This window comes from Talpa occidentalis, unplaced genomic scaffold (assembly GCF_014898055.3).
Source record: "Talpa occidentalis isolate TD23 unplaced genomic scaffold, MPIMG_talOcc4v2.1 talOcc4.9, whole genome shotgun sequence".
Lineage (NCBI taxonomy): Eukaryota > Metazoa > Chordata > Mammalia > Eulipotyphla > Talpidae > Talpa > Talpa occidentalis.
The window spans coordinates 19,737,472-19,763,332 of record NW_023605305.1 but is presented as its reverse complement, the minus strand read 5'-3'; the positions used below and the strand labels follow the sequence as shown (position 1 = coordinate 19,763,332).

General features: G+C 46.0%; 1 protein-coding gene across 1 annotated transcript in view; it reads left to right on the top strand.

Annotated features, from left to right (window-relative positions):
* The window catches only part of CSMD2 (CUB and Sushi multiple domains 2), a 512,752-nt gene that overhangs the window by 396,289 nt on the left and 90,602 nt on the right, over window positions 1-25,861 (top strand). The window contains exons 26-28 of the mRNA XM_037499127.1: window positions 12,650-12,852; window positions 17,936-18,127; window positions 23,355-23,493. Of these exons, the coding sequence (XP_037355024.1) occupies window positions 12,650-12,852; window positions 17,936-18,127; window positions 23,355-23,493 (534 nt within the window). The remainder of the gene's footprint in view (window positions 1-12,649; window positions 12,853-17,935; window positions 18,128-23,354; window positions 23,494-25,861) is intronic.

Here is a 25,861-nt window from a genome sequence, read left to right as displayed (position 1 = left end):
TTAATATAATGTGACACACACTATAGAAGTATGTGAAACATAATAGAAAAACATTTACAAGGACAGTTCATAAATCCAGTTGGGGTCGAGACGTTACAGAGAGGAAGTGCTATTCTAGCTGCCCATTAAAGATTACCATGCACACTGCAGGGAAGGACCTTCTCAGCACATGAAAGCGAGGAAGGGGTGAACGCACACCTGCTGTGGAAGAGCCCATTTTCTGGTGTGACATGATGCTATCTCAGGAAGATCAGTGGCAGTGGCAACAGTGCAGGGATAAATTGGCTGGGGAACCAGAGGTGTCTTGCATAACTGTTTTGAGGGGCCCTGGCTGGATTCAGAAGAACTGAGTTCTGTTTCTTGAGTACAAAGTTGATTGGGATCAAGAGCTACATGTGGTGGCTACAAAGAGGGGAATAGGGAAGGGATGAGAGGCAATCCTTTGCAGGTATGCTTTCCCTAAAGAGCTCAAGGATTCATGGTGGATAGAGAACTTCGTATTCCCAGAAACGCTGATTTCTGCTCCTAATGCCCATGTAGTCATAAAGCTCCTATTTAGCTAATAGTGCTGCTTTGTTGATTTTTAACTGTAGGGATGCTTCTTAATGATTAATGGAAGAGTGCAACATGGAAACTCCATTTTTGGTTGTTGCTCACAAAGCAGTAGGATTACTGAGAGCGAGGGCCAGGGTTTTGATTAACCAGAACCCCTGCCCAGTGGAGCTTGTCTTCCTGGGAGGATGCTACACCAGACAAAACATCTGGCTGTGCCTGGAGCCCAGATTCCCCCACTGTGGTTTCATATCAATCACAGGGCAGCAAATCCCCGCTGTGGGCCATGTTGCTTCCTTTTAACCAGCAAGTGGGCAGCTGGCCCAGAGGAGGCAGAAGGCACCAGGAGTGAAGCTTCTGTTCACAGCTTTTGCCAGCCATCATGGCCGCAGGTTTAGAAGCTTCCAGGAGATTTATTTTTGAGCAGTGACAGTGAGTTAAACCTTAAATACATGTCCTCGCACTACAAGAGTTGACCTCCTGGAGGAACTGAGCAGATAAGCACATCCACAGTGAGGCATTCCTTTGTCAGCTTTAAGGTTTCCACAAACAGGAAACTCAAAAGTTTTTGGAAGAAGAAGATGTGGGTAACTTGGCTAGTATAAATGTTACTTTATGAGTGGCAGTATTTTCTGGCAATTCAGTTTTTTCCTGGGTCACCACTTAAAAGAAGAAATAAACTACTTCAAATTATCTAAGACTAATGATCCAGCTGAATGACTCTGGCACGTTGGATTAGCCAGGACACATCAACTTGACTGCCAGTTTACAATCTCAGAAATGAATTCCAGCATCTCTTAGGAAGAGAAAAATAGATCGACCAAAGGCAGGTAGACCTTGTTAGCTGGCCACACTCCCTTTCAAAAGATAAGTAAACAAATAAGCAAAAAGATAAAGTAAACTTGTGTGATGCCACTTGAAACAACCCATTCTTTCAAAAGAGAATCATTTCCCAACAGAAATAGAAATGTTTTTTCTTTTAATTTTTCCAATCATTTCTTTAAAACAAACTTTAAGTTATTATTTATTGTATTATTTTATTGAGTTAATGATGGTTTACACACAGTGTATCATTTAGTGGTATAGGTTCATGTCTCTCTCTTTTTTTTAGATTTTATTATTATTTTTTTAATTTATACAATAGCTGGGATAAGGCCAGAGGCATGGGAGGGTGAGAGGATTCACCAGAGACAGAGTGGGGAGCAGAACAGGCAGACTGACCAAAAGTACTGTGGAGGGTAGCAGCAGGCACCACAGGAGAGGTCTGCCGCACCATGTGGGAATCTCCCTGGCCAGCCAGGAATCGAACCCATGCTGCAGAGGCTGCAGACAACTTGACAGTGCTGCACTCAACCCGCTGTGCTGCCAGGGAGGCCCAGGATCACATCTCTTGAGATCTGTTACCACACCATGCCCACCACCAAAGCCCCCATAATCCTCTACCACAGTCCATTGGACCCTCTCTCCCCTCCTGGCCCCTCTCCCTACCTTTCTCGTCTGATAGCTTCAATTCTACAGTTATGTTTTTAGGGTGTGTTTTGGTTTAGTTTTCTGTTTTCTGTTCCTATGGCTGACTCTGCCTTTTTTAGCTTACATTTTGCTTATAGGATTATAGAAACATTTTCTGAATATACTTTGCTATAGTGTAGACAGAAATAAAATTTCAATGTGTACATTATAATATTCTTACTTAAATATAAGAAATGTGGATGATAAATAGCAGAAGATGGCTGATGAAATGGCGTAAGGGAACTCCTGAGGCAGTGATAGAGACAAGAGTAAAAAAGAAACTAGAAACACAATAACAATTAAAGTCCATAGTAGCAGCACTTGACTTGTAAGAAATAAAAGCATTGAAATATGAAACAAACTAGAGACTCTCTAAGACTACAGAGAAAAAATATGAAAGTAGTGAAATGAAAGTTGTCAGCTATGGAAGACACATTACCAATTCAAGCATCATGAAGGAAGAACAATGAGCAAGTAGAGCAGAAGATTTAATAAAATATAAAATGTTACCAAACTTCCCTGAGAAGGAGGGTTAAGAGATGGAGTGACCATTTCTAAAATGTTCTTGGTAAGTTGAAAGGACTCACTGGGCTACAGGCAAAGTGAATTAGATGCAACTTAGTGAAAAATGAAACAGTTCGAAGGATAAAGGCATTTGGCAAAGGATACTTGCAGAAGTAAACTTACAGTCATCATATAAAAAAGTAATTTACAAAAGAACAACCACCACAATTAATCCAACCCTCCTAAGATTTCTTCTCCATAGCACCAAAAGCCAAAGTCAGTGGTCATATGAGACCCAAGAAGTATTGATTCAGCCAGAATAGAATATGCATAAAAGTCAAATGAAATTCCTACTCAGCTTCTGAAAGAACTTGGAAAACCATTGCAGTAGAATGAATGAAAGTCCCTAAAGATATCATGTCCTGATGCCTGTAAACATTACCTTATTTGGAAAAGGGATCTTTGCAGATGTGATTAAAATAAGGATATCGAGACAAGGAGAATATCATGGATTATCTGGGTGGGTCAATGTAATTACATGTATCTTTATGAGAAGCTGAAGGAGATTTTATACACACAAAAGGTGATTTGAAGACAGAAACAGAGACTGAAATGATGCAGCCACTAGCTGAGGAATGCCAACCAGAAATCAGAAGAGGCAAAAAATAGCTTCTCCTCCAGAGACTCCAGAGGAAGTCTACCAACACCTCGATTTCAAACTAACAATACTGATTTCAGACTTCTGGCCTCCAGAACTTATTTTAAGTCTCCAACTTTATGGTACTATATTACAGTAACCACAGAAAAGCAAAAATGACTTAAAAATTTGAGCCTGCCAAAATATTCAGGGGGAAAAAATACCACTAAGGATGAGTGACCATGAAAGGCCTATCTCCCTGATTGTATTGTCAGTGATTTTGATAATTAAGGGAAAGCAAAGGTAAAAGTAAAATATTTTTATATTTCCTGTCTGATGAAAGGGAAAGTGAAAAGGTATATTATTTTTCTTAAATTTGATGGAGAAAATGCAAGTTGAGGAGTATTTTTGTAAATGTTGAAAAATGCTTGAAATAGAATGAAAAGCACAATGTATACTTTGCAAAAGGTCTGCAAAAGAAGTGGATAGGTTGATGGGTGGGACAACCCAAAAAAAAGACAAGATCATGGGAAAAGGAAGCCTCTTTAGTCACATGCAGAGACATTTCTGACCATGTGGGCAGGGAAGAAACAGTAAGAAGCCATGAGCTGGTTCCCACAAGCTAAACTTCCTATTGTGAGAAAAAGCTTCTCAGTTAGGTGAAGAAAATGCTGCTAAACTATTAAAAAACAAAAGTTTGGGACAAAGAAATAGCATGAAAACACAAATAAAAAGCAGGCATCTCAATATTGCTTATCCTTATGAATGGTAAAATTCAAGGTGAAAACAGGAAAAAGGAGGAAGGGATTATTTCATGTGATAAAATGCATAGTCCACAATAATGCCAATAGTCATGAATCTTTATGCATTGAATAACCTATCAAGAAAACATAAAGCAAAATCTGCAGAAATACAGGAAACATTGACAACCATACAGACTTTAACAAATCCCTTTTAGTCAAGTAAAATAACTGAATAAATAGAACATAATGGAATTTTCTAGGTGACTTTACCACTGATTGATTTGACACTGTATGTCAAGCCCAGTAGTAGGTGCTTTATATGTGATTTTGTAGAACCATCCTCTTAGCAACACTTCTACATAGATGATGTCACTGTCATTTAGAGAAATAAACTGAGGTTCTGCAAGGTCACCCAAAGAGCCATCAAAGAACTACTATTTGAACCCCAATTCTCTTCCACTTTGTAATCTAGGCTTCTTGGGTGGCATGAGCCTTTCATTTTGTGGAAAGCATTTCTCCAAGAAGGACAAAGACACATCTGCCTCTCACAGAACTCCTGATCCCTCAGGGCAGGTTCTGGCTAATGAAGGGCAGTCCAGAGCCTTCCTGTACTGATGATGAAGAGGAAGCAACTGGCCCAAGGTCACCCAGCAAGGGAGAGAGAAACACAAGGCAATAGCCTAAGTGCCGCATTTGCACACCACCCCATACTCCCAGGACATCAGTCACGCGGCTTCATCAGTGACCCGGAGCCCAGGTTTATTCTTTCACTTCTGGATATAACAAAAGAATCTTTTTTCTCTCTTTGAATCCCAGCTGGCCCCAGGAAAGAAGAGGGCCGCTAATTTTTCTTTCAATACCAATGCTTGCTTTGGACTTCGGTCTATTTTCTCAGTTTTTGCTCTTTGGATAACAGTGATGCTTTAATTATTATCGTCTGTTATTATGATCATGGTTTAATTGTTGGTTTGCAACTCTGTGACTCAGAAAAGGGCATTTTATGAAATAAGTATTATTTTCCTATTGTCATTTCCAATGTCACTGAGGATAATTTAAGCGGCATTCTCATTTGGGGACAGGAGTGATTTCTGACCCCCTTCCCTCTGTAGCAGCTGTTCAATCACATGTCATTTTCCCCTGATGTAAAGATCTGCTCTTATAACTCAAATTGGTGCAGCGTCCTCTGTCTTTATGCAGTAGTGACAGTTGCTTGGGCGCATCCGAAGCCCTTTCATTTCCTGGGGCCCAATCGCAAGGCAAGTGAAATCAACCTGTTAAGACGTTATGGATTTTTTTCTCTTTTGCATATCTTTCTAATGTGCAATGGATACAGATGAGCCACTTGTAAGCAATGAGGTAGACTGTAGCCAAGAAATGCCAAGAAACCAGGTGGTGTATTGCTTTACCAGGCCTGCTAAAACAAAATGGCTTAAAACAACAGAAATTTATTTTCTCCCAGTTCTAGGGCTTGGAACTGTGCAGGAGCCATGCTCTCCAAAGAATCTAGAGAGAAACTGTTTCCTCTCTCTCCTAGCTTCTGGTAGTCACCAGCAATCCTCGGTTTCCTTGGCTTGTGGACACACCATTTCCATCTATGCCTCTGTCTTCACGCGGCCTTTTCTGTGCCTTCTTAGCACCTCTATATCCAAATCTCTCTCTCATTTGTCTTATAAGATGCCAGTGATCAGATTTAGGTCCATCTTAATCCAGTATGATCTCATCTTAACATCTCCAAAGACCCTATTTCCAAATTAAGTCACATTCGTTGGTCCCAGGGGTTAGGACTTGAGCCTAGCTTTGGGGAGAGATAGTTTAACCCACTGTGGTTGGCATGGCTTAGAACGTTCTAGCCAAAGGGAAGTACCTGATGTCAGAGAGTAAGAAGGAAGTGGGTGAAAGGTAAGAAGTTGGGGCTGCTCATGAAGTCTTGGTGTGTCCTCCAGGGAGGCTGAAAGAGCCTCTGACTTGGTGGAAAAGGTGGTTTGAGAGGGTGGGAGGGATTTTGGCTCCAACAAGGCCAGTTACACTGTTTATGTGTCTGTTGATGCTGTTCCCTCTCTTGTGATCTTCTTTCTCTCAGTTAATTTCCTCATGCTTTGCTTTGCTTTGCTTCAAAACCACTTCAAAGACCTTCTCGAAGTTTCCCTTGCTTCTATCAATTAGAAGAAGACAATGTAAAAGAAAAGCCTTTGGTACCTGACAGATGTGGTTTGAATCTGTGCTCTGACCCTTACCAGCTGTTTGATCACCTCCTCCCACCTCCCCCCTGCCTTGTCCCCAGCAAGTTGCCTGTATTGACCCCTGGGGACTTCAGTTCCACCATCAGCAAAATGTGCCAAAGTGGATTCTAAATTGCCAGGTGGCTGAGGAGATAGTAGACAATATGCAGAAAGTACTTGGCACATAGATTTTTCCACAAATGTTTAGTTCCCTTCCTCCTCCAGTTATTGCTACAGCACTTTATTTCTCCTACTCTTTTAGCTCCTGTTGCACATATTATGTTTTGTGTGTTGCTTTCAATAAACAGCAGCAGCCTCCAGGGCAAAAACAGTGCCTTCCACGTTTCCGCAGCTCTGAACACAGAGCCTCACGCACTGCACCCATTAGCCCCGTTGCCCGCCTGTGCTGTGTCTCTGCATCAACAGGGAGGACCACCTCTTCTTGTCCCTCAGTGCCTCCCCAGCTGGGGGCAACAGAGACTGGGTCCTCCAGCTATTTTCAGTCTTTCAAAAACCAGAGGAAGACACTAGACCCTCATCCACAAGGCTGTGCTCAGGCAAACCCAATGATTTGCTCTGGCTTGGAATTTTCCCTAAGGATCAGAACCTCACATTAACACTTCACAGACTGAGTTCTCTAAGATAAGGACAGTCTTCAATAAGCGCCTAAATAAACATGGTCAGTTTGGCAAAACAAATCTTCTCTGGCTGTCATCAAGGATATGTATAATCATGGGGGTCACAACTCTCGGGGTTAACTTTCCTGCACCTTCTCTTGCACTGAACAACCTATTCTCATCCAAGCAGCAAGAGTGATGTAAGGATGTAAATCAGATCCCATCAGACCTTGCTTAAAACCCTCAGCGACTTCCCTGAGTTCATAGAAGGAAATTCAAAGTGTTTCCTGATGCACAGGCCCCCACAGTGGCCTCTGCCTGCCCCTTGGCCCAGCAACACCCTCAGTCACCTTTCCTCTGCCCAGACGTTCCAGGCAGTTCCCTCTGGAGGCCTTTGCACAAGCTGCCCTTTATCCACAGAAAGCTTCGACCCACCTTTTACCCTGCCCTGCTCTTCACATGGCTGGCTTCTTTTGAGCTTCTCATCTGGCTTAAATGTCACCTCCACTGAGAGGTCTTCCCACTGTATCTAAAGCAGTTACCCCATCTCAACACTCTATTTTCTCTGTTGCATTTGCTACAGCTGATAATCTTTTAATGGACTTGCATGCACGGGCCGAGTGCCCATCTCCAGAAACAAGTGGAAAATGACACCCTGTCTGTCATCTTCACTATTATCTCCCAGCACCCAACACACTGCAAGTGTTTAAATAAATGAATGCAGTAATTGGTCTGGGATTCGGCTTCTGTCCTTTCCGTTGTCAAGTTGCATTGTTCCTGCTTGCAGAAGGCCTTGGCCCCTCCTCCTGCCGCCTCTTCTGCTTCTCTTGACCTCATCAGTGCCAAGCCTTTGACTTTGTCTCGTTAGCAGATCAGCTAAACTCCATGCAGTGAACTGACATTTTCAATTCATGGTCTGGAATAGCAGTCCTCTGACCTTGTGTGTGAAGCACATGTGTGCAGGTGATGATGGATAGGCTCCTCCCAGCACACCTGGCACTTCCCTGGCCTCCGCCTCCTGCAGGTGGGGGCAGCATTCTCAGGGGAGAGAAAACCCTAAAGTGCAACCAGGACTATAATCCCCTCATGTCATTCTGGTCTGCGCTCTACCCAGCTCTTGATCTTGGGCAAGTTACTTAACCTCTCTGCACCTCAGTATTCTCATTTTTAAAGATGGGAATACATGCTCCCTATGAAATAAAGATGGTTGTGAGGATTAGATGGGTAACACAAAAGTGCCTCGTACACAATGGCCAACATATCTTTCCTTTCGTTTCTACTTAATTTTCACATTCTCTCTTTTTACAACTTTCAATCTGAATGGTGTCCTGGGATGTTATTCATTCATTGATTCACTCATCTGCTTAGTCCGTTATCACCCTCAGGGACATCAGGTGGTCTCTGCATGGAAGGGGATACAACCCAGACGCCTCTCGCTAATCTTGAGACCTTTTGCCCTCTTGTCTCTCGAGCCAGCTCTGGCCCTGTGACATCCTAATGCCACCTGAACTCAAGTCATGGCATCGCTTTCCCTCTACTCTGCCTCTGGGTCTTGTCTCATGTTATTCAATTCAAAGAAAACACACTCCACTCCTGTCCCCCACACTGCACGTCTCCTTTCCTCCTTCCTTCCTGGACAAGTCGGCCCACACGAGCTCTCTTCTCTGGGAACACAGCACCGCTCACCCTTCGGCCTGCTCCCCTGATTGGCTGCCAACTTTACTGTGTGCCAAGTACCACAGAGAAGGCAGGAGAGAAAGCGGGCAGCTTAGCCCAGCAGTGAGTCCACTGTGTACTCTGCTTCCCAGGAGCTCCTCTTCCCGTTCCAGTCAAGTGTGGTGCCCCCGTCTGCCAGTCTGTTCCCTGCTGAACACCTTGAAGAGAAGCCCATCTGCCTTCACACTGCTGGAGTCCTCAGAGGGGAGGCCTGCCAGGGGAGCCAGGACACAGCCATTGAGAGATCCCAACAGCTTCTGGCATTCAGGGGTCTCCACCTTGTATTGATAATATCTATAATCCAGGAGATTTGCTTGGACCCTAATATATCAAAAAAATAAGAAATGTATAACTTCTATGACAAAATGGACCCAGCAGCAAAATCGAAAGGAAAAAGAGACACCAAGAGATACTAGGAGAAGATATTAACAACTAATGTATAAAAGAGAAGTCAAATATATAGATAGTAAATTAAAATCATAATGTATAAATAGAATTTTAATAGTCAAATTCAATCATGAAGACAGATAAAAAATAAGAAGATATACAAATTGCAAGTAAAGAAACACAAAGAAACACAATGGTGCTAAGGGATCTAAATTTAAAACACCAGTGAGATTCCATTTTGGTTTAGCAGATGAGCGAGTATTTTCAGAATTTATTTACAACATTCTAGTATTTGATGCTGGTGCAGTGAAATTTAGAAGAGTCACCTTCATACTATTCAGTGGGATGTAAATCGATACAATCACTTAAGAGAATAGCAAGCATTTGTCAACTTTTCAAATATATACCAGTCCCCACCAAAAGCTATTTCTGAACTATGAACAGAAGTGTGCAAAACCACATAAAGATGATAGTATTCCTTGCACTTGTGCGTGAAAGAATGAAATACATCGAGTCCTTTTCTATAGGGAAGAAGTGAAGTAGATGTGTGTGTCCATACAGTATGAAGTGGAGAACGAAAGTTGTGCAAAACTATGTAAAATGTGGTCCCATTTGGGGTAAAAAAATGTATGTGTGTGCACACTGGAAAAGTCTGGAAGGATATGCACCAGGCCTAAAATCAAGTGAGAAGCTCTGGAGAACAGATTGATTTGTGTGAGAGACTAAAAATTCAGTTCATTTTTACTGTGTTGTTTGCCTTTTTCTGCCTAAAATATGTCTTTTATTTTATAATTCAAAAAAGATATTTTTATTATTTTTCTGGAACAGGAAAAAAAGGACATCAGTGGGAAAATGACAAAATCCAAATGAAATCTATAGTTGGCGTTCGTAGTGATGGAACCACACTGGTTGTTTCTCAGTGACACGTGTACTAGGGAAATGTAGGACCTTAACCATGAGAGAAATACTGAGGGGTCTATGGGAATTCTCCTGCTATATTTGCAACTTCTCTGTAAATCTAAAATTATGCTGAAATAAAATATCGAGTAGGAGAGAGTTACATAGGCTTGTAACCAAGGCAGAACTTTTTTATCCTACAAGAATCCAAATTTCTATGGGGTTCATTACTCTGAGAGTGCTGTGGCCTTCAGGCACCCCATTTGTGGGGATCCCTGGGCTCCTAGATTGGCAGAAATTACCTAAACCAAGCCTATTTAGCTGATATCCTGAGTTTTGCTCTGAGAAAGTGAGGTGCAGCCCCACCCCTGCCCCATCATGGCTAAGCCAGCTTCTCAGAGAACTCACAGTCCTTTGACTGTCCCTTTCCATTTGCAGACTGTTTTTTAAAGCAGATTTAGGTCCACGACAAAATTGACAGGGTAGTATAGAGATTTCCCAGGTTCCTCCTGACCCCACACATGCACAGGTTCATCCACAATCAACATCTCCTACCAGGGTGGGACATTTGTTACAGCTGAAGAGCCTACCCATTGTGCTCACCCGAGGCCACAGTTTAGGGCTTACTCTGCACTTTGCATTCTATGTGTTTGGATGGATGTATAATAACGTGGATCCACCACGTTAGCATCATACAGCCTCATTTCACAGCCCTAAAAGTCCTTTGTGCTTCCCCTACACCTCCCTCCCAAGCACCACCCAGTGCCTGGCAACCATAGTCTCTTCACCATCTCCATAGTTTGGCTTTTCCAGATTGTCATAGAGTTGGAATCATCCAGCATATAGTCTTTCAGACTGACTCCTTTCACTTTGCACTATGCGTTTGCAGTTCCTCCATGCATTTTCATGACTTCATAGCTCATTTCTTTTTAGTACTGAATAATATTCCATGCTGGATGTACCACGGTTTGTTTATCCATTCACTTACTGAAGGACATCTCGGTGGCTTCCAAGTTTTAGCAATTACGAATAAAGCTGCTATAAACATCTGGGTGTAGGATTTTGCGTGGAAGTAAGTTTTCAGCTCCTTTGGATTAATAGCAAGGAGCATGATTGCTGGTTCATGTGGTAAGGATGTGTTTTGTTTTATGAGAAACTGCCAAACTGTCTTCCAAAGTGGCTGCCCCTTCTGCATTCCCACTTCAACAACAGGAATGACCGTTCATGTGGCTCCACCTCCTTGTTAGCATTAGATGTTGTACGTGTCCTGGATTTTGGCCTTTCCAATAGATGGAGGTGGTTTCTTATTTTTTTCATTCAAATTCTTTTTTATTGGAGTAACATCAGTTTACAACACAACATATGATTCAGAAAAGATCAGTTCATACCTCTTCAGGGGTGTGTTACACACCAGCCCATCACCAAGGCGCCCTTCATTGCATTTTCATTTTCATCTCCCTGGTTACTTACCATGTGAAGCATCTTTTCATACAATTATCTGCCATTTGTGTATTTTCTTTGTAGGTGTCTGGTAAGGTCCTTTGCTCATTTTTTAATTAAGTATTTTGTTTATTGTTGAGTTTTAAGAATTCTTTGTGTGCTTTGGATAACAGTCCTTTATCAGATGTATCTTTTTTTTAAAGATTTATTTATGCATAGAAGAACTGGGGTGTAGGCCAGAGGTGCAGGGAGGGGAGAGGATTCACCAGAGACAGAGTGGGGAGCAGAACAGGTGGATCCACTGAAATACACTGCTGAGGGGAGCAGCAGGGAGACAGGAGAGGTCTGCTGTGCCATGTGGGTCAGCTCCCTGGTCAGGGATTGAACTCAAGTCACTTCGGGAACCTGTGGTGATAGTGCTGAGACTTAACGCCGAGGCCACCAGGGAGGCCCCATCAGATGTAAGTTTTGAAAATATTTTTTCCCAGCCTGTGACTTGTCCCAGCTCATTCTCTTGACACGGTCTTTTGCAGAGTAGAAATGTTTAATTTTAATATTAGTTGTTTTTTTTTTTTAATGGATCATGACTTTAATGTTGTACCTAGTAAATCCTCACCATACCCAGGGTCACCTAGGTTTTCCTGTATGTTATCTTCTAGGGCTTTTGTCATTTCTATTACATTTAGGTCTGTATCCATTGTGAGTTAGTGTTTGTGAATAGCATAAAGTCTGTATCTAGTTTCATTTTTTTGCATGCAAATGTCAAGATGTTCCAGCATCATTTGTTGCAAAAAGTATTTGCCCCCCCGTGTTGCCTTTGCTTCTTTGTCAAAAATCAATTGACTGGATGTATTTGGGTCTACTTCTGGGGTCTCTTTTCTATTCCATCCATCTAGTTGTCTGTTATTCCACAGACACCACACTGTCTTGATTACTGCAGCTTTATATAAGTCTTAGCATTGAGTCGTATTGGCAGTCTGGGCCTTTTGCCTTTTCATATAAACTTAGAATTGGCTTGTTGAGATCCATGCAATACCTTGCTGGGGTTCTGACTGTTTTTAGCCAATGTCCTTTATCCAATCCAGACCCTGACTTCTCACTGCCTCCCTGACAATCTAGAATGACATGAATATTCAGAAGTGAGGTCTGGGGGCTGTTGTGTAGAGTTGAGGAAACAGGTGAGGTTTGTCTTTGGCAACATGGAGTTTGTGATGATAAAGATGCACAAACCCTGAACTCCTCACCCTGTCCCCGCTGCTTATGACCCAACGGGGCAACAGTCTGGGTGGGAACCAGGAGGACACTGCCAGACCTTCCTCCCTTCTCTTCCTTCCTGGAAGTCTTTCTTAGGTTATGACCTGCCCCGACTGGAAGCCCCTGGAAGGCAGGGGCTGGGCCAGCTGACTGCTTCCTCTTCTCTCCGAGCAGGCTGCACTTCCTGGTGTTTGACACAGAGGAGGTGCATGATGTGCTGCGCATCTGGGACGGGCCTGTGGAGAGCGGGGTGCTACTCAAGGAGCTCAGCGGCTCGGGCCTGCCCAAGGACCTGCACAGCACCTTCAACTCTGTCGTCCTGCAGTTCAGCACCGACTTCTTTACCAGCAAGCAGGGCTTTGCCATTCAATTCTCAGGTCAGTGGCCGCCCCTCTCCATGCATCCTGCCACGAGATACCCATCTCCTCTCTCCACCCTGAATCCCTCCTTCCCGCCGTCTCGCCACTCATGCAAAGACACTTATTGAGCACCTGCTGTGTGCCTGGTACCTGGCTAGCACTTGTTCCACTGTCTGTCTGAGCTTACTCTGCTGGGGAAGACAGGCAGACACATCAGGTTGATATCTGGAGGGAGGATAGAAACTATAATGGTCACCTGGGAGCATCCAGAAAAGATGACCCAGAAAAGACATGAAGAATGAGGAGTCACAGACGAAAAGAATGGCTTTGGGGAGGGAGTGGTCAATTATGACATGGGTTACAGTGGCCAGGGTAGGACTTTGGAGCATTTGTGGGCCCCTGTTAGATCAGAGAGAGCGCGGGCACCCCGAGTGCAGAGAATACCTGCACAAGTGCAGAGGCAGGATGCCAGGTTCCAGAAGGGGAGGGTTGTCCATTGTGGCTGGAACTCAGGGAACGTGGAGGGATGCAGGGGATGCCCAAGGTGAGGGTGGTTTGAGCTGCAGCTACAGAAGGAAGAGCTCCTGTGCATACTCTGGTTCTTACTTGTGTGCCACTCTCGGAAGGACTGGAAGCCAAGCCCGAGTCATCTGTATTCCATTCATTATGAACTGTGGTCGCCAATTATGGAGGATCATGACAAAGAGCTACCAAAAATGGGCAATGCTCAGACATCCCAGTCCCAATATTAGATAATTGATATGATTGGTCCTGCCTCTCCGTGTGATGCATCATCTCATCGCCTCTGAAGTGCCTCTTCCATCACTCATCTCCCTGCACGAGTGACTCTGCCTTGGTTTATGCGCACGTTTATTATACAGCAGCTGTCTTCATTACCATCTCCTTACTCCTGTCTGCGTGTGTGTCTGTGCGTGTGTGTGAGGGGTTTCCATGGAGATTCTGTGTGGCACCTGTGCTCCGTCTGCACACTCTCACCTGGCTGGTGTATCCGCTAGGCGTGCTTGGTCATATCTCTAGCATAAGGCTGTGGTGGAGCTGCAGACCCTCCTTCTTGCTCTCTTATGCACCCATGTCTTGTGGGGGTGAGCATTTAGCAGTGTGGGCGGTGAATGAGTGTTTCCAGGTTCATGCTCCTCTTTACTTGTTAACGTGCCCACTTCCCATTCGTGCAAGACTCCATCCCCCATCAGGGATAACTCCATGCAGGGCATATTGCAGGAAGTCTTCCTGCTTGAAATCCCAGTACTCATTCACCCATGGAGAGAGTCCCCAGGGGTCCCTGAGCACCACCAAACTCGTCTAAGATTAGGGTCCCATCCTGGGTCAATGTGGGAGTCTTTTGAGATAAGCATTCCCAAGCATCTGTTCCTGAAGTTCCATGGCATATTAATGATATTGCAGGAAAAAGAAGTCCTCACAGCCAAGTGATGTTGGGAAGGTGCTTAGGCCGAGGCAACCCTAAAGAGGTTTTCTGACTGGAGACCTCTAACCACGTTGGATGTGCTGATGCAGATAAATCCATAAGGTCCTTGGAAGGTCACAATTCCCACACATATTTGACCCTGGTTGATTTTTTTCTAGGCCATTTCAAGGGACTAGTGTTTCATGGAACAAATGTAGGGAATTGCTGGGATAAGCCACAGCCGACTCTCCCAGCAGTAAAGAGGCAGAATGCTAAAGAGACAGCGCGGTCCCCTCTCTGGGGAAAGGAGTATCATGAATAATTAAACCAGACATGTACTTTCTCAGTCTGTGCCCAAGCTGATGGGTATGGCTTAAAAAAAATAATAATCCATAATTGTACTGACAAATTCCCCATGGAGTTGTATTATCTGACCTCCACCGTGTCCTCAGTGCTGCTCATAGAAGGAGTCCCGGCGCTCTCAGGAGCCATGCCTTCCCCCAGCACCTTCAGCTGCTTTCTCCTGCATCCCCCGACTCGTGACAGTACTGCTCACCCTTCAAGGTTCATTTCAGATGCCTCTTCTTCCTCAGCTCCCTGTTCAGAATAAATTGCTGTAGCCGAAGGCACCCAGCACTTGTATTTCTCCAGCACATTGGCAGTTCCAGGCGCTCTGCCCTGTTTTGGAGCCAGCCACCTGCTCGCCACCCCACAGAGAGGTCTGAGAGGGTTGGGCCACATGGCACCGATCTGCAGGGGCCACTCACTCCTCCTGTCGAGCGGCCACTCAAAGACATGAAGGAAGGAAGGGATGGTTTTCTCTAGCACAGTGGCTTCCCTGGGCAAGTCATCTTGGGCAAGGGGAGTGGGCAGAGCTACCTAACCTGTGCTCTAGGAAGGCCATGACAACCAACCCGGTGTTCTAGGCATGACCGGGGTTCGGGAAAGGTCATCTTCCCTGTTGCTGTCATCAGTTAGCAAATACCAGGACTACTCTGGGGAACAGAGAATGGCTCACCCCATGTTAACTTTATAGTGTGTGTTTGACAGGGGATTGTACAGAAATGCCAGGGACGATTAGTGCAGGCTTGGCTTTATTAAGTAAACATGACTGTGTAACATCTAACATCCTGTCTGCACCACGTGGAACCAGCCTTTCCCCAGGGCTTTGCCAAGCAGCTCAAAGTCAGGAGCATTAAAGAGAGAAAGTGAGAACAAAAATAGGTGAGGGGGAGAATTGAAGGAGAGGGAAGCCTCAGCGCTGCTTTCTACTGCAGGGTGTCAAGCTAAGCCTCTCCACTGCATTAGTTCTTTCAATTTCCCCCAAAACCTAAAAGGGTGGGCACCGTTATTAATCCATGTTGCAATATGGGCTCTAAGGTCAAGAGAGGTTTCAGGGACAGGGTCTCTAGTTAATAAGTGGCAAAGGCAGGATCGAGACCCCTGTGTCTGGTTTTTAATCATTTCACCCTTTTGCCTCCCATATAAATAATCTTCCTGGCTATGGTGGTCAGAGCAGTGAACTATTTTTCTTCTAAGGAATCATTTACATGTGTATAGTGCATTGTAAAGCTAGAGATGAAAGCTAAGTCTGGTTTTAATTGAGAAGGAAGAAGATTGATTCATATTTGACTTTATAAATAAATTCAGTCAGTGTCAGATGGCAATGATTTGTTCACTTATTTATTCATTCAGCAAATATTTACTGAGCACTGTTGTGTGCTGGATACTAGGCTATGGAGCCACAGTTAGAAGCAAAACAGCCGAGGTCTCTGTTCCTATAAAGATGCACAAGTGATATACAATACAGAGACAAATAAATTAGCAGATTTATTACTGCTTTATAAATTAGCAGGTTATTACAGATTTTGCTGTGAAAAGAGGAAGGCAGGATAATGTGACAACACTGATGGAAGGCAGCAGTTGAGGGATGGACCCAGAAGAAGGTGATCAAAGAGTCCTGTCTCAGGAGATAATATTAGAGGTGAAAAGTAAATCACAAGATGGAGCTGGCATAGGAAGGTCTGTAGCAAGATCATTCCAGGCTGAAGGACCAGCAGGTACAAAGGCCCTGGGGCCAGCACTAGGGGAGGAGACTGAACTCACTGCTTTGGAAGATTTTAGAAATCTGCATAGTGATAGCAGATCATTGATGGTGTTGATGACTAAAGTTCTATGAAAACAAAGGACAAGTTTTAAAATGTGACCTCAAAAGGGCACAGGACACATTTTACCAAGAGTCAGCAAGCTTTTTCCGTAAAAGACCCGATAGAAAATACTTCAGGACTATATGATCTATCTTAGCATAAAAGCAGCCATAGACAAATAAGCGAGCCCATGTTCCAATAAAACTTTATTTTTAAATCCTGCACAGAGCCAGATTTGGTTGTGGGCTCTAGTTCATTGTGTCACTGGGGGAAGGGCACTGTATGCTCTAACTCCAGCCTTGTCCACACACCTCAGTCTTATAATTAGTGATATTCATGTGGACGGTTGCCCTATTTGATGTTTCTCAAACTTCTCCATTGAAGTCCTCCTAATAGCAGAAGAAAGTTCTGAGGAGTGTAGGAAGATAAACTCTTTGGGGACCTTCTGTTTTTACCTAAGAAATAATGTGAATTTTACATTCTACACCATAATAGATTTATTATTATTCATTTGTTTTGTGTAAAAGTTATTTCTCCCAAAATTTTTGAGAAAGATTCACCCCCCAAGCAAATGAACACTTGATTCTGTGGGGCCCAGAACCCCCATCCCAGTGGCCTGTGGAGCTCAGTCTGAGAGCAAGGGGTTAGGTGTGGGCTGCACAGGAAGCTGGGCTGATGTAGCACTCCAGAAGCCTTTCTCTGATTTTCTCTGATGACATTTCCTTTGGTGTGTTTTTTCATGATGCATTTGTTCATTCACTCACTCACTCCATCTCATTTTTTTATTCCTTCCCTCCATCACCCACTTGATGTTCACTTAAAACCCCTGCTCTGTAATAATCTAGGTTGGATATTACACTGCACACATCTTCCAAATTCCTGACTTTTTAAAAAATGCTTAGTACATTGCAGTTACTTATGTTTATTTTGAACTCTACTTTGCCATTTGCTACAAACATCAGATTTTTCTTTGGGGTTCAATCTGTTGGGTTTGCCATGCAAGAGAGAACATGGTCTTTACCGGCCTTCAATAACTCCCTGCAACTTCGCAGCCACTGCCCCGAGGTCAGGCAGGCAAACTCCCAATCAGTGTTCCAGGGTGATCCATGTATCAGTACATGGCACTTCCACTCAATTATCTCCAAGCACCATACAGTGATCATGCTGGGCATATTATACAAAATTGCAAAGCTTTTTCTGTGTAACACAGTTTGTATGGCTAAGTCAAACGTTTAACTTCTACAAGCATCACCACCCATCCTATGATTCTCAAGTCACAGATGACGGTGATGGTAGCTGCAGAATGGGTGGCGATCACAAGTGGTGGTGGCAGTAGTGACAGTGATGAAGGTGACAAGGACGTGGTGGGTGCTGTTCTGCAGCTGGTGATGCTGGTGGGAGGTCATGGAGGTCACCTGGGTGCCATTGGCGATGGAAGCGGGGATGCTGTCAGTGAGGGCAATGAGCTGGGAGCCTCGTTGTCTAGCAGACACCTCCCCACTGCACTTCCTCTTCTGCTTTCTCGCTCCAGTGTCCACAGCAACATCCTGCAATGACCCAGGGGTCCCGCAGAATGGGAGCCGAAGTGGTGACAGTTGGGAAGCTGGTGACTCCACAGTGTTCCAATGTGACCCCGGCTATGCGCTGCAGGGAAGTGCGGAGATCAGCTGCGTGAAGATCGAGAACAGATTCTTCTGGCAGCCCAGCCCACCAACGTGCATGGGTAGGAAGCTGCAGCCCGAGCCCGCCTTCTGTGCCACCTCTTATGGGCTCTGGTGCCCCCCACCCCACAGCTGCATCTTGAACCTTGAGGAAAATCAGAACAGTGAAAGTTACAACAAACCCAGAATTCACCCTGTTTCGCATGCATGAATGCATACACATGCACATACACTCACCCTCTGCACGTTCCGAATTCTCCCCTCTCCGAAGTGATCGAAAGATTTCTAAGTCAGCCAGGTCTGTCCCTTTTCTCCCTGGTCCCAGCTATAGAGATTGGAAAGGGTTGTCAGCAGTTTCCAGAAGGACTTTTCTGTGACCTACAGTGCTGAAAGGGCACCCCAAGCTAGGATGTAGAGGATAGAACCTTTCTCTCTCCCTCTCAAGGAAATCATTGGTTATCAGGATCGGTCCCTAGTTTTAAAATCTCCCCCTTTAACAGATGAAGTAGTGGAGGCTCTGAGACTTGTCCAAGGTCTTGGATCTTGTAAGAGTTGGGTCCTGAATATAATCCTGCTCCCTGGCTTGAGACAGAGGAGGAGGGCCTTGAAGGGAGAGGAAGACAGGGAAGAAAGAGAAATGGATAGAAACCAGCATCCCAGGAGCACCACGTCTCTCTTTTCCTCAGGCCAAGTGCTGCGTGCACGTACCTCCCCGGTAACCATGGGTGCCGGAAGAGAACCAGTAGTTGCTGGGTTGTTTCCCAGGGCCTGTCCCAGGGAGCACCTTCTCTCATTTCACAGGGTCAAATTTCGGCAGCTTCCTCCAAATCAGAGCTAGGCAGAGCCAAGATTCTCAGTCCCATCAGTCGGAATACCTAGCTTTCCATGTACCTCCCCGCCCCCAGATTGTCTCCCCTGCTGGGGATGGGTTCAGGGCCCTCCTGAGTCAGACAGCAGCAGCCCCCTCCCCAGCAGTGCCCTGTACCAATTTCCATGCGGGCTCAGTGGAAGTGACATCTCAGCCTCTAAGGACAGACCTTTGCTGGTCATGCTCGGACGCCTGTAGTTGAAAGTGAGACACCAACTCCTGTCCCTCAGGGATGATTCAGAGTTGGCTGGGTATGTGTGACATACCCACTATGATTAATACGCAGTAGCCAGGACGTGGAGACCTGGGTTCTGGAACCAGCTCAATTTCCCAGTGATATGAGGAAAGAGTATGTGATATTGGAGAAGATAGATCCAGGTGTAGTTCCTGGCCCTACCAGTTTCTAGTTCCATGGCCTTGGGGAAGTTGCTTCATCTCTCTGAGCCTCAGTTTCCCCCTCTGCAAAGTGAGGTCTCCTTCCCCATGGCACTGTAGGGTGAGGACCTTCCTAACCCTAATTTCAAGAAATACGAATTTCTCTCCTTTCCTCCTTCCTTGCTGTCTCCTCTGCTCCCCCACTTCTTTCTTTCCTTCTTTCAAGTTTTCAGAATCCCTTCTTTTCCCTGGACAAGAATTGCATCTGGTCACGGGGACTCTGGTGTGGCCCTGGGGGAATAAGTTGACCTCTGAGGCCTCTTCCCAATTCAGCACTCTCCACAGTCTCGGCTGTGACCCCTTAGACTTCCCTTCAGCAAAGCAGGTCCTGAGACGAGCCTGTCCTGGGGGGAGAGGAGAGCTCACTGTGTTAAGCTCCCGAGAGCAGTAAATATGCAGCTCACAGGGCAAAGAGGTTAATTCAGCTTTCATTACCCATTCTTCTACACTCAGCTTGGGGAAATGCTCCTCGGGCAACAAAATGAATGTCTTTGCCTCTTCTCTCAAACAGTGTGGAAATCCCAGTGACAAGCCCCTAATTTCCAGCTTCCTTGGCAGTCTGCCACGACTGGTCTGGCAGGCCTTGATACCCCTTCATTATAGGGAGGAAGCAAAGGACGAAAACAAGTATTTATTGAGTGTCATCCCCGAGACAGGCTCTGGACTAGACATTTCAGCTACATTATTGCAAAGGTGATCTCATGTGAATGTAGAGCTCAAATTCTGGATTCCACCTGCCTGGGTATGAGTCCAGCTTCACCACCACAGGCTGTGTGGCTTGAGACAAATTACTCAATCTCCCTGAGCTTTATTTTCTCCCCTGTAAAATAGGGGAAATAATAGTACCTACCTCACAGGGTAGTTTTGAGGATTAAAGAAGATCAGCTGTCAAGTGCTTAGAACAGAGTCTGGTTCATAGTAAACACTGCACATTAGAAGTCATTATCATCATTATTTTTATTATTTTATCAATGAAGAAATGGAGGCTGAGAGAGGTGGGATAGCTCGCCCAGACTCAGTCAGCTAGGAAGAGACCCACTGGTCAGAATTTGAACCCAGGCCTGTGTCACTTCACAATCAATGGCCTTTTTCACAGCTCTGACCCCTCAGCGCAACTTCTTGGCCTTTGGGAATGATCAGCAGCCTGTCCCCATCATCTGAGCATTATTGGACTGTAAGGTCAAGGCAGAGTCTGCCTTCTGTTTCTTACTTGCAGTAGGGAGTGGACAGGGCAAGGCCATGGAGTATAGGAAAGACCCTGGATTGGAAGGGAGACTTGGCTTCTAATTCCATCGTGGTTTCCCAGCCTAAGCACCACTGAGTCCCCACAGAAAGGATGGACAACCCCGGTCTCACTTGGTCTCCTATGGCTTAATGGTCTTGCTGTCTAGCTGGGCCTAGAAGAGAAAAGGGGCTTATTTCCCTCTTGTATGTTAGCCAGCCCTTAGGAGCAGGAACCTTCCTGTGGGGGGAGCAGCTCAGGAATCCCATCCAGGGCCTGGGGCACAGCTGGCAGAGGGCAGTGTGGCTCAGGCCGAGGTCCTGAGTGGTGAGCAGATGCCTGGATGTTTGGTGCCAGGGAGCTGTGCCAGGGCAGAGGCCTGGAACTCAAAGAAACTGAGAGTTGGTTTGGAGTTGGCAGAAGAATAAGGGCAGTTTCAGAAACACCCAGATTCCCCCCATCTTTGTAAACTTCTGGGAAAAAACCCTGAGCTGGTAAGGAAAGGTCAAGCCTGGTTGCCCTGTGGCCAATGAAGCCATTCTTGTGTCCCCTTGGGAGGATGGACCAGAAAGCTAGGCCTGCTGACATGGGCAGGCCCACATCTCACTGGCTGCCTCAAACTATCTGTAGGCTGGCCTGGGCCGGGCCACCCGCTCTGGACTGGACACTGGTCTTGCTTTGCTGAAGTCAAGGTTTTATCCTAATGGTTCTCTGGTGTCACCCATTTATCTACCATCTTCTCCAGAGGGTTCAATGGAAAAGAAGCAAGTGAGACCTGACCCAAAGACCTGTCCTTGCATCTGCTTCTCCCTACAGTGCATCTGCAGAGAGGTCCACTGCTTCTCTACTCCCGCAACCCTCCACAATTCAGAGGCTAGAAGAAAGGGGGAAAATGGCCTTGGGTGCCCAGCTGATGTGGGGTTGAGTCTTTGTGTGACTGGCATGTTGCTTCACCTCTCTGGACCTCTGTTTCCTCCTCCCTAAGTCAGAGGAATCAGTCATTGACTCGTGGCTCATTGAGTTGTTCTGAGACATAAAGGAGAGGATGTATCGAAAGCACTATATGTCATGCCTGACATTTACTAGGTGCCCACTTGAGTGTTTCTGGTACCCCAGATGGTACTTGGGATGTATTTTCCATGGAAAAAACACTACTCATGACCACTCAGGTTTTATATTCAGCCATGTTCGGCCTTTTATGGCCTGGCCTGAAGACCTACCATTTTTTAAGGAGACCCTGTTGGGGTTGATCCAGCCCTTTAAGCCTCGCTCTGAGTAAAAGCTACAGCAGGCAGCAATAAAGCTCAGCTCCACGACAAGCAAGTGGTTATTCTTGCTTCAGTCTTGGATATACCCTTTGGCTCCCACTTCGAAGTCCCTCCAGGATTTCCTGGCATCTCCTTGAATGACTTTCCCTGCTCCTATTGGCCTGCTCCACTGCCGGCCTCCAGCGGTGCCCAGTGGTTTATAGACCAAGCCTTGTTGACAGTCTCAGCCGTCTTTTCCTGAGATTGACCCCATCCATTCCCAGCCTCCACTTGATCAAATGATCGTGCAGCAGTGCAATGTCCAGCCTTTTAGGGGAGCACTGATCCAGGATCAGAGAAGCCCACTGGCATGCCCTGGGTGATCAGCAGGCTATCACCAGCCACCCTTGTCCTCCCAGCCTGCTGGAAAGGCCTGCCATCGCTGGGGAGGGAGACCACTGTGGACTAATTGGGAATTTGTAATAACTCCATATGACCAAGCCATGCATGCTTCCTTGGACAAGGGCTTTCGGAAAATTGGAAGGTGTCTGCAGCCCTGAGCAGATGCCAAGAGCATTGGCAGTACAGGTGGCAGCCATGCTTGGCAGGGAACACGGTTATGTCTTCCACCCCTCTTGACATCAAGTGCTCTGGAACTGAGAGTAAATACCCGCAGAGCTCCCCAGGAAACTGGATGTGAGGCAGTGCAGTGAGACATGTGCTTCTACGTCTGAATGACAAGTGATGACACTGTCCTTTTTTTTTTTTTAAGATTTATTTATATATTTATACAAGCACTGGGTACAGTCAGAAGCGCGGGAGGGTGAGAGAATTCACCAGAGCCAGAGCAGGAAACAGAACAGGCAGACTGATGAAATACAATGCTGAGGGCAGCAGCGGGCACAGCAGGAGAGGTTTGCGCGCCATGTGGGACCCTTGCCAGTGGCTGGGTATCGAACCAGCGCTACAGAGGCTGCGGGCAGTTTCGCAGTCCAGAACTCAGCCGCTGCGCCACCAGGGGAGGCCCGACACTGTCTCTTGACTACTCTTTGTGTGCCAGATACTTTCACAGCCATCTCCAAAACCTTGACAGCTACCCCATGAAGGTCAAGACCTCAATTCATTGTGTGACCAAGGCAGGACACTGAGGTCCAGAGAGGTTAAGTAAATTCCTTAAGGTCACACTGGCAGGACATGGCAGGGAAGGTATGTTTGGGTTTTTTAATCATTTCTTGAGGTGAAATTCATAAAACCTAAAATGAGATGCTTTGAAATGAATGAGCCAGTGGCAAGTAGATTCACAATCCTGCATCCCTTCCCTCCCGCCCCAAACTGCTTCTGATATATTCCATCACCTCAGGGTAAAACCTCATGCCCCTACACACCTCGCCTGTCCCTGGGCCCCTGCGGTGAGGTTCTAGCCAGCTCTCAGACTCAATCCCTCCTCCACATGCCTCGCACAACACCCCGTAGGGTAGGGTGAAGGGGGTTGTCTCACCCTGGCCTTCTCTCCTTAGCTCCCTGTGGAGGAGACCTGACGGGACCATCAGGAGTCATCCTGTCGCCAAATTACCCAGAACCCTACCCGCCAGGCAAGGAGTGTGACTGGAAAGTGACCGTCTCCCCAGACTACGTCATCGCCCTGGTATTTAACATGTATGTACCTTTCCACCGGGTGGGAGACAAGGGGTTCAGAGCAGCTAGGGTTCAGACCCCGGTGTGTAGGTGAGTATGCACTGGCCCGCTGTGAACAGAGCTCTCCACCCCCTGGGAAGCGAAGGGGTCGAAGCAGCAAGAGAAACTAGCATTCCCTCATGCACTCCTAGCACTCAGTCTTATTTAACCCATCTGATTCATTTTCCTTTCTACGTCTGAAGATGCTGAGATTCAGAAAGTCAGACCTTGCTGGATCTTTCCCCCGTCCTCCTGAATTTTCCTCCTCTGCCCTCTTCTCCATCCTGCCTTCTCATCCCCAGGATGCAAGCAGGCTGGGGCTTCCCTTTGGTGAGAGCCCCCATCCTGTACCAGCTCCTCTCGTCCTTCTAGAGGCAAATTCTGCAACAACAACAACAAAAGTATCTGCTCTTCTCTCCTTTCTAAGCCCCTGTTCATTCTCCAACTGTTGATATCTGGTTTCTCCCCCAACCCCTGCCATCATGGCCCCACTGGGAATGCCCTGTAGCCCAACAAAATGGAGCCCTCTGTGTTTTGCCCTACTCTACCTTTTGACCACTACCGCCATCTGCACATGCTTTCTCCCCTTGCTTTTCCTTCCTCTCCTAGGGCTCTCCTACTTCTGTAACTTCACACCCATATGTTCTTGTCCCTCATCTCAAGAAGGGTTGCAGCCCAGACTTCTCTTCTTGTCCACACCTCCTTCCTGGACAAGCTCCTCTGCTCCAATGACTTCACTCTCCTCCTGTGAAGGAGGAGACTCCTTCTGGAGTCTCCATAGTAGAGACTCCACTCTGCCAACTGCTGGATTCTCAAAGGCAACAAGTACAAAACTAAGAATATTCCTTCTTCCCCAAAATGAACTCCATTGTCAATATTGGGAATGACACCTTCTCTGCTGCTTCGTCAGGGATCAAGGCTTGGAGCTTCTGCTGCCTTAACACTTCTCAAAGTCCCCTCTTCTCTGTCCTCCCAGCTAGCATCTTGATTGAAGCCCTTATTATTTCCCATCTAAATTATTGCCATAGACTCCTAACTGCTTCCTCTGCCCCCATCTTGCTTTCCATGCCAATCTTTTCTCTAGCTGGCTGTCAGCACGATCTTGTCATTGGAAACTGCTAAAATAACCACCTCATTTTCCATTTTAACATACAATAATATACTACTCAGCAATAAAAAGGAATGAGCTACTGATAATATGCAATGTGGATGAATCTCAAAAATATCATGCTGAGTGAAAGAAGACAGACACAAAAATGTACATGATCTACGAGTCCACTTATATGAAATTTTAGCATCAGCAAAACTAATCTATGGCCATAAAAATCTGTTCCATGGTGGCTTCTGGGAGTGGGGAAGATTGATTGGGAGAGGGCACCTGGGAACTTCTGGGGATGGTGAAATATTCTGGGTCTTGATATGCATGTGCCAAATGGGCGTACACTTTAGAATGATCATTTCACAGTGTCTAAATTACACCTCGGTTTCAAAACAAAGAAAGAAACAAATAGAGCCTTTATTTTAAGTTCCTATAATGGTTTCCTCTTCCCTATAAATTAAGTTCAGAACTTTCGACTTTCATTCCAAATTATCTAGCCCCTGCCTACCTCTCCTCTTAGAACCCCCGCCCTATCCTAACTCCACCCCATCAGAACCCCTGAGCTCCAGGCAGACTGAACTGCTGGCACCTTCCAGCACTATTCCATGCCCTGTGACTTGGCTTCTGCTTCTCCCTTCACAGTGGTTTCCATTTCCCATCTCGCCCAACCCCCAAGGGTGTTTCCACTCCCAAGAGTCAGCTCCTGTTGTGCCTCCAGGAAAGCTTCATTCCCATCCTCCCTGAGCACCCTTGTGTTGTGCTCCCACATGCTGTGTAGACTTCAGACTTTTCTGTGTTGTCTTCACACCTGTCACTTCCTCCAGCCCCATCACGAATCGAGGAGGGGTGTTGTCTGCTGTATCCCCGTGTCCACTTTGCACCAGGTCAGGCATCTGGAGGCTACTCAGGTAGAATCTGATGATTAGAGGAAGACATGAACAGAGGCAAGGCGGCTCGTGGGAGATGGAGCTAGATTCGTGACCAAGACAGACACACTCCAAAACCTCTCCCAGTGACTTTTGAAAGATCAGATCAGGAAATTGAATTAAGGGAACAAGGAGGCCTTATCACCCAGAAATATTGGGGTGACTCCACTGCTGATACCATGTGAAAGGGAGCAGGTGTACCCCTGGCTCTACCCACCATGCCTCCAGCTCCCCATCCAGGCTCTCTGTCAGCCCCACCACATTTATCCTAGAGGTTGTCACGGCACCCTCTCCTCACCATGTATCTTAGCTAAAGGGGAGACAG